Genomic DNA, 9996 nt, shown 5'->3' with positions numbered 1-9996 from the left:
CCTGTTTTGTCTTACATCTGTTCTTTGTCAGAGTTAGGTAAGAGGACATTGACGTGGTGCTGGATAGCTAATCGACAGTTACCGTCTCACCCATTCCTGGCACTGAGAGAGAAAATACGTTAGTAACGTCGGGCTACGGTTATGTTCCCCGTGCAATCTTATCATTTGTACTTAATCATGTGATCAGAAAAGAGCTTAAGTGTCTGTAAAATCTCTATGAAATCATTTTCTGGGCCCATATTTATCAAGCGCCTTAAGACTGAGTCAGGATTTTTAAACACTTGTAATTTATGGAGCACACGATTTGACATACACTGAATTTAACGTTTGTGGGCAGAACTATGCGAACTATGAACAACGGCCATGCAATAACAATTAGTACGCATTTTTAAGACAGTAGCATATTTCTTTAATTGGACGTTAGTTGTACTGATACTGTTGATAAAAAGCTGGCGGCAGTTCCCCCTAGGATTGGAACAAGAGACCTCAGTGTCAAACATCTAGTTTCCAGTATGAAATGTGAACTGTGGGTCCCCCCCAGGGACTGTTGCCGCTGTCGTATAAGTGAAATATTCTAGAGTAGGCCTACCAGGGTAAAACAGCAAATAATAAGTCAATACATGAACAAATGTTAACCGTATAACCTTTTTCCTACCACATAGTATATAATTATGCTACCAGTGTAGTATGTTGAAAACCTGCGGATTTTCGTGCGTTTTTCCCCAGGCTCTGCTCGGTTTCCTCCCACCATAATGCTGGCCGCCGTCGTATAAGTGAAATATTCTAGGGTACATCGTAAAACATCAGTCAAACATAAATAAATACATTGTATATTGAACACATATATTTATGTCAGAGGTATTCTGTCCCTCTTTCACCTTAATACGCCATTGTGTGGCTCTTAAATCAGCTCATATTTACTCGTATTGATTACAACAGCGCAAGAATTTCTATCATTAACAAATAGTGTGGTACATCTAAGCACTAATGCCTGAAATATATAAATCGTTACGGGAGCTACTTTGATAAATTTACGCACTCTATTAGCTCTAGGACTTGTAGCCATGAAATAACGACACCATACAACCATCGTAAAATGTACAATGGAATCAGCCATTGACCGTAGGCCCAGTTTTTAATGTTTAGCAGCTGTACAGCTTACTAGTTCTCCCGAGTCATAATATTCCTCCAGAAAGCACAAATCGATTCCTCATACTGTCAGTGCAGCTGACACAGGGTAAACTTTAACCAGCAGTGGCCCGAGGACATTATACTACCGCTGGCAAACATGAAGAAATTCCGATTAGTTTTCATCTGGGTATGTAATATAACATGTTTTGCGATCAAGGAGTGCTAATGTGCATTTCTTGCACTCCATGTCACTTACAACAACACAAGCAAGTTGATGTTGGCTGTGATAAGTGCTGCGTGTGGACGAATTTAAATAATGTTCCATGCTATTTATTACACCACTTGACAAGAGGTAAGCTTAAGAATTTTGCCCGGCTACAGCTCTAACCTCACAACACTGGTCACAGTGGAAGACATAGTTCTTGTAGGCATATTTTAGTGCAAATATTGATATAGCTTACGAGTGGTATAAAGCACTAAAGATTCAAAAATTACGCCTACAACGTCGACATTTTGTCATCAAGATTTTGGCTCGGTTTTGTTCGCATCTGTAAAACTCTGAATACTCTGACAATTCCTTTATTTTACTATCTGTGCGAGATCCTGACTCAAAGCTCACAGTAATTGCTCTAACTAAACAAATGTTTAGTTTGCAGTCTACATGAGATCGTAACCTTAAGCTCACAGTTAAGTGTTCTTACAGTTTGCTGACTTGGCAGTCCGCATGAGATCCTGACCCAAAGCTCATAGTTTCATTTTGTTTATTTATTTTGCCGTCGGTTTTAGATGCTGACCCACAGCTCACAGATAAATGTTCTTACAATTTGTTCATTTTGCAGTCTACGTAAGATTCTGACCCAAAGTTCACAGTTAAGTGTTCTTGAAAATCGTTTACTTTGCAGTCTGCGTAAGATCCTGACCCACAGCTCACAGTTAAGTGTTCTTACAAATCGTTCATTTTGCAGTCTGCATGAGATCCTGACCCAAAGCTTCTAGTTAAGTGCTGTTACAAATCGTTCATTTTGCAGTCTGCATGAGATCCTGATCCAAAACTTATAGTTAAGTGTTCTTACAAATCGTTCATTTTGCAGTCTGCATGAGATCCTGACCCAAAGCTTCTAGTTAAGTGCTGTTACAAATCGTTCATTTTGCAGTCTGCATGAGATCCTGATCCAAAACTTATAGTTAAGTGCTGTTACAAATCGTTTACTTTGCAGTCTGCGTAAGATCCTGACCCACAGCTCACAGTTAAGTGTTCTTGAAAATCGTTTACTTTGCAGTCTGCGTAAGATCCTGACCCACAGCTCACAGTTAAGTGCTGTTACAAATCGTTCATTTTGCAGTCTGCATGAGATCCTGACCCAAAGCTTCTAGTTAAGTGCTGTTACAAATCGTTCATTTTGCAGTCTGCATGAGATCCTGATCCAAAACTTATAGTTAAGTGCTGTTACAAATCGTTTACTTTGCAGTCTGCGTAAGATCCTGACCCACAGCTCACAGTTAAGTGTTCTTGAAAATCGTTTACTTTGCAGTCTGCGTAAGATCCTGACCCACAGCTCACAGTTAAGTGCTGTTACAAATCGTTCATTTTGCAGTCTGCATGAGATCCTGACCCAAAGCTTATAGTTAAGTGCTGTTACAAATCGTTCATTTTGCAGTCTGCATGAGATCCTGATCCAAAACTTATAGTTAAGTGTTCTTGCAAATCGTTCATTTTGCCGTCTGCGTAAGATCCTGACCCACAGCTCACAGTTAAATGTTCTTACAAATCGTTCATTTTGCAGTCTGCATGAGATCTTGATCCAAAGCTCATAGTTAAGTGTTCTTACTTCTTTTTTAGCATGGACGATATCATTGCCCTTCATGAGAAATTTCCACCTGGCACAGAATAATGTTCTGACGCTACATAATGAAGCACGGTATTCGGTGAGACATCCTAGTGCTGTACATGTGCACATCTTTAATAAAACTTCAGTGTCATATTAAAACCTTGCATAATCCGCTCGTGTATTTGTTTCTTTCATCGTGAAGAATCAAATTTTCACCCTAACCGTCGAATAAAATACATCATTTTAGTATTGTTTAATAATTTTGTTGGCAATTTTCGATGCATTAAAGTTTTCGTGTTTCAGAATAGACAAGTGTCCGTGTTGTACAAAATACCATAATATCAATACTCAGACAATACATTTGATCTAAGTTAAGTTACAAACTTAACCAAACTTAATCCACTGATGACATCGTAAGTTCAAACCCAGTTCTCGTTCCAGTTCTTTGGCTGCTGCATTAGGTCAGGAGATTTATCATGATCTTCGTGAGCTAAAGGAAATGTCCTTGCTAAAAGCGCAAAACACCAATCAAATAGATAAACAATAAAGTTGTGTGCCTTCCGTTGAAAGCTGCAGTATGTGTGAATCAAAAGACCTGATGCGGTAAAGCGGGGAATCGGCCCCAGAGAGGTACGATAAGAAATTTCTAAATCCCACCACGATTCTGTAAATTTCCAAATCAGAAATATAAAGATATATCAGAAGATATATGGCCATATGACAGATGGTTGCTCAGTAACAACCCTCCAAAAATGCTCTCTCGATCAAAAACACCAATTTTTCGTTCAAACAAAAACGAAAACCAAATGTTTTTAATTTGCAGTTTAAAGATTAATATTAACCAGCAAAATATCTTTATTGAAACTTTCATATGTCTATTTCTTCGTGCTTATGAAGATTCGTTTTGGTGAACTTTTTTCTTCAATTGTAGAACATAAACTTTATAATGTGATCAGCTTTGTCATATTTTGTCAAATGAAAAACCCGTGTTTCTGTCAAAGTATCTCAGGCACCCTCCATAGTACAGTGGGCTGACGAAGTCCGTGTTGAGAACATGTTGCACCCCGGGAGGACTTCCAATTTTTGCTCCTCTTTCTTTTTATTTGAAAAAAAAATACTTTTGCGTGAGTAAAGATACAGACCGTCTCCCATGAAATAAATATTATCATGAATTACAATGGATAAGCTATGGTATTACGTAACATTTGGTAACTATAGCGACATCCTACGTGAATCCTTGTTGAGAGCACATGTGGTTCTCTAGCTGTCATTAACATTATAATGCACAACACTACAGTGTCTAATGCAAAAAAAAACAACCTATATATCGCTTAAGTGTATGTTTGGAGATTTAAAAGCCGCATCCTTACCATATAACAGAAGAGTAAAACAGAACTGAGAAAAATGCCTTACGACTGTGTCAAAAGCTGCCACTCACAGCTATAGTCTGTTTAGCTGCTGGAGGTGCTTGGTTCTTGCATCAGGTCGTTTCCAAGTCTATTCCGATTCTTCTGCAAATGTATCTATTTATTTGAGTATCTGAATGTTTCTTAACGCCGTTCTCTAGAAATGTTCACTAATACGATGGCAGTCAATTTATGGGTAGAGGAAACTATAGTGCCCGATCACTTAACGCCATCAAGGTCCCTCAAGTAGGGAGAGCGCGACAAATTTACGAAAGGCGGGTTTAAACCAATACCTCGTGTGTTTCAGCGATTGAACGAATAAAGGAATGAATGCTTGGGGTTTAACATCTTACTTAATTTCTCCGGTCGCTGTGAGCCCATGCTGGCTTTCTCTCCGGTCGTATTTGGGATGCTCTCAGCAACCTGCGGATGGTCGTGGGATTCCCCGGGCCCTTGCCCGGTTTCCACCCACCATAATGCTGGCCGCCGTCGTAAAGTGAAATATTCATGAAATAAATAAATAAATAATTTTCAGTTATATGACGACGAGGAATCATTAGGCGTGTGTACACAAAGTGTAACTTCTTGTGGCAGGATGAGGCCATGCCGCCAAAATGATGCCTCACTGAAGTATCATGCCGAAGACACCAGACATGATACCCCCACCTAGTTACATTATACTGACACCGGGCCAACCAGTCCTGTTTCCTTGCTCTCAATGCTGAGCGCAATTCTCAGCGAATGAAAGTCTACTTAAGCCAATAAACCACATAAATGTACATGCATGTATCCCTCCAGATATGTATAATTCAACTATAACTCAAAAACGATTCCATCAGTACAAAATGACAGACTGAGATTGACGAAAACGGTGCTTACTTTGTAATTAACGTAATTATGACACTGTAAAATTTGTCATCATACGCAAAATTTATACAAATGACATTAAACATGGACAGGAATGCGTGTGAGAACTGAATCATTATATTTACTAAGCATATTCCAAATAAACAAGTTCCATTGATAAACCTCAAAGTATGTGCACGATGGAGTAATCAATGGGTGGTGGTATCAGCGGTCAGTGTAATACCGTGTGACAGACGCTCTATGGCGCATAAATTCTGGGGTACTTCGCTGTATTCAAAATTACAAATTTAAGACGTTCAACTTAATGTTATTTGATTGTAATTTCGATCGCTTGCACAGAGGTGAAAGAGTCTGTTACGAATAACTTCACAGACATTTAAAACGAGTCGAGGAAGACAATCTTTTTTAATGTGAAATAGCGGTTTGCTAATCAACGGAGACAAGTCATTATTTCTATAAATTATGTATTGCGCTATACCTACATTATTACTGCACCTACCCGACATCATACTTGGTACATTAATGACACCTAATACCGGCTATCACGTGATGCCAATAATTTCCGATTCTGACACCAGGGGACGCTTCTGTGGATAGCAGTCTGGCCCATATATCCATTATTACTGCACCTACCGATATCATTCCTGGTACATTAATGACACATAATGCGGGTTATCACGTGATGCCAATAATTCCCGATTCTGACACCAGGGGGCGTTTCTTTGAATAGCAGTCTGGAAGTTTCCATTTCGCATGCGTTGTTTAGAGTCTGCCTGTGTGGATAAAGCAAAGCTTTCAGATATGTAAATATAGTTTTACACATTCAGGCATATGCAAAAGAAGTGGACATGCGTACTATCCATTTGTACCTATGTTAAATTTAGACAATAAATTCCGAACAGGCTAGTCTTATAGATTCGCCATATTTCAAAACGTGACTCCTGTCAGTTGTCAAACATTGCAGTGCATATAGACGCATAAAAAAGAGGGGTTACACTGCTGGTGGTTAAGGTCAACACTGATTGCTAAATGTCTTTTTACATGAATTTTTCATTCAAGTTTCATCCCTTGTCTTTTTCTGATAATATTCCGTAAATCTATGGCACTTGTGAATAAAAGCGTGCAGTTCTCAGACGTGTAGGTAAATGGATCATAGAAAGCGCCACCTGGTAGGTTTATATAGCTGCCAGCCTCGCGCCCAGAGCTGTCACAAAATGTATGAATGTCTTTTAGAACTGATTTGAATTCTGACACTTCTAACTGAAAGTCTTTTCCTCCATTTTCAATATAATTTTGCAATTTTTTCACAAAGTGGTTATATATCTTATAGTCTGCCACAGCCCATTTCTCGTGTTTTTCTTGAACGCTCTTGTCCAGTAAAATCTGGGGTTTTGCCCTGTTAACATTTTCCACTGTGTATATGATGTCCTCAAACCTCCAGCATAGTGTCCTCTTCATCATGATCAAAGATTCATCCATTCTTTCCAAAATTAACACAGCGGTAAAATCCTTCTCAGCTCTTGCAAGCACAGCTGCGATGGATACAGGATTATGCAGTGACCTCTTGTCTAGGCCAAAATAGAAGGCATATGGGTTGTTCGTTAATGATATACCGAAATTCCATTTGCTTTCATACTTCATCGGGTTCAGCAGATATTCTTTAACTTTGTCGCTTTGCGACAGCCTCTGGAGATAGTCGTGGCCGTGGTAGTGGATGACCGACGATAGATGTTTCAAAGGGTGTCTTAACTGAGCAATGTACGCCGTGTCATTAGGCAAGAACCGAGCAAAGTTTACTGGGTTGTAAATCAGCTGATTGGCCACAATCTCGTACGGTGGAGAATTGACCTCGTGGAGGTTGGGTTCAATTCCAGAGTAGGTTTCTTCCTTATCGGGCTTTGGTAACAGCACCGAGACATTGTGACGAATGGCATAACGCCAGAAAATGAAAGTACTTGTGCTGGTGCCCGTTTTGGGTACGCGTAAAAAGAACACGTGGGTTTTGGGTTTCCCACAAAGGTCCACTTGTCGCGTCGAGCTCAGTGTAACCCTGGTGACGAGTAAGATTGTTCCAAACGTACCAAGGAAAATAATCGTACAAAAATAATGCTCCAGTTTTATCCATCTCCTGGGAAAACAAAACAAATCTTTGATGTGATGAACTGTCAACATCGATAATATAATTAAGATGTACACCATACAAAGAAAACCCAGAGCGGCGATTACAGTTTGGTCAAATGCTGACAAATGGTCACAGCACAGTGAAAATACAGCACTTGTCCATTCTGTCAATATCTTACCACTGCTCTCCAAAGGGGTCTCTCACTACACATTCCTCTCATCAGACGTATTTCTAGTTTCACACTGGCCTCACCAGACGTATCTCTCAGTACGCACTCTCACCAAATGTATCACTCACTACGCACTATCTCTAACATCAAACGCCTCTCAACAGACGTATACTTTACTTCACATTCCTCTCAACAGGCTTATCCCTTTTACTTAACACTCCTCTCACCAGACGTATCTCTTACTACGCACTACTCTCATCAGGCGTATCACTCACTTCACTCTTCTCACCAGACGTATCTCTCACTTCACACACCTCTCACCAGATGTATCTCTCACTTTACACTCCTCTCACAGACGTATCATTCACTTCACACTCCTCTCACCAGACACATCTTTCGCTACACACACCGCTCACAAGACGTATCTCTAACTTCACACTCCTCAAACCACACGTATCCCTTACTTCACTCTCCTTCCACCAGACGTATCCCTTACTCCACACACCTTCCACCAGGCGTATCCCTTACTTCACAGTCCTCCCACCATACGTATCCCTTACTTCACACTCCTCCCACAAGACATATCCCTTATTTTACATTCCTCTCACCAGGCTTATCCCTTGCTCCACACTCCTTCCACCAGACGTATCACTCACTTCACACTACTTTCACAAGGGATATCCCTCATTACACACTGCTCTCAACAGATATATTTCTAACTTCATACTCCTCCCACCAGAAGCATCCCTTACATCAAACTCCTCTCACCAAACATCCCTTACTTCACACTCCTCCTACCAGATGTAATCCTCACTTCACACTCCTCTCACCAGACGTATCTCTCACTTCATGTTCCTCTCACCAGACGTATTCCTCACTAAACACACCTCTCACTAGACGTATCCCTCATTTCCCACCCCTGTTACCAGATGTATTTTTCACTTCACACTCCTCTCACCAGGCGTATTTCTCACTAAACACTCCTCTCACCAGATGTATCTCTCATTAGACACACCTCACAGCAGATGTATCTCTCATTAAACACACCCCTCACCAGACCCCTTACTTCACACTCCTCTGACTAGAGGTACTCCTCACTTCACACTCCTCTCACCAGACGCATCTCTCACTACACATACCTCTCACCCAGAAGTATTTCTCACTTCACACACCTCTCACCAGAGGCATCCCTTACTTCACACACCTCTTACCAGGCCTATCCCTTACTTCATCCTCCTCCTACCAGACGTATCTTTTACTTCACACTTCTCTCACCAGACAGATCATTCACTTCACACTCCTCCCACCAGACGTATACCTTACTTCACACTCCTCTTACGAGGCTTATCCCTTATTTCACACTCCTCCCACCAGATGTATTTCACATTTCACACATCTCCCACCGGGCGTATCCCTTACATCCCACTCCTCTCACCAGACGTGTATATCACTTCACACGCCTCTCATAAGACATAACCTTTAATTCACACTCCTCTCATCAAACTTATCCCTTACTTCACACTCCTCTCACCAGACGTGTATATCACTTCACACGCCTCTCATAAGACATAACCTTTAATTCACACTCCTCTCATCAAACTTATCCCTTACTTCACACTCCTCTCACCAGACGTGTATATCACTTCACACACCTCTCTCCAGACGCATCCCTCACATCACACACCTCTAAACAGACGTATCCCTTACTTCACACTCCTCTCACCAGGCTCTTCCCTTACCACACACTCCTCCACGTATTCCTCACTGCACATATGAAGTAGAGTAGCATTTGTCATTACAATTCCCAATTATTCATTTCAGTACTCTGTTTGCATAAGTGACGTCATAGAGGAATCTGGACTACTATAGCATATATATGACCTGTATATGGGCTTACTTCCTTCTCTGCTGTTCTTCCCATAAAGTCCATGAGTTTTCAGTGTGTTTTAAAGGAAACCAGTAACCATTGGCAAGCAAGTGTCAAATTTCCCCAGATGTAATGAACAGAATTCCGTGAAGTTCCGTGAATTTCATTGATCCCATCAATTAGACATACGAGAAGCAGGTTTAAATCTGACCTTGGACTGATGATTCCCCTTCTCTTACTTTTCTTGTGACTTTGGTGTCAAAAAGCGGCGACCATGGTGATTGTGGTAGTCTAACGTTCTTCGAAGATCATGTGTCTACCACCGACATGGTGTACATATCTGTGCACCATCGTGTGGCAGAGCAATTCTTAATCAATGATCAAATAAAATACATAAGTATAATATATTTCTTACCCAATGGCCATTATGCTATGTGACTTTGACACTCAGTCAGCAGGCCTACATCTGTGCTTTAAATTGTCCAACATCTAACGGTGCCTGGTGTTACCTGTACAATATGAAAACCTGTTGTATTCACATCATCTTCAACATTTATTTATTTATTTATTTATTTATTTATTTATTTGGAGTTTTATCGCGTACT

The 9996-nt window shown here is 40.6% G+C and overlaps 1 protein-coding gene across 1 annotated transcript; it reads right to left on the bottom strand.

Annotated features, from left to right (window-relative positions):
• Positions 1–6283: 6283 nt before the first annotated feature.
• On the bottom strand, positions 6284–7405 carry LOC135463428 (galactose-3-O-sulfotransferase 2-like). The gene has a single exon (XM_064740691.1). The coding sequence runs from the start codon at positions 7403–7405 to the stop codon at positions 6284–6286; it is 1122 nt and encodes a 373-aa protein (XP_064596761.1).
• Between the last annotated feature and the right edge of the window lie 2591 nt (positions 7406–9996).

Source organism: Liolophura sinensis, chromosome 1 (genome assembly GCF_032854445.1).
Source record: "Liolophura sinensis isolate JHLJ2023 chromosome 1, CUHK_Ljap_v2, whole genome shotgun sequence".
NCBI classification, from domain to species: Eukaryota; Metazoa; Mollusca; class Polyplacophora; order Chitonida; family Chitonidae; genus Liolophura; species Liolophura sinensis.
Note: the sequence above shows the minus strand (reverse complement) of the source record. Positions and strands in the feature narration are given on the sequence as shown.

Coding starts and splice junctions, on each gene's coding strand:
- LOC135463428 (XM_064740691.1), bottom strand. CDS start 7,405: ATGTTGACAGTTCATCACATCAAAGATTTGTTTTGTTTTCCCAGGAGA.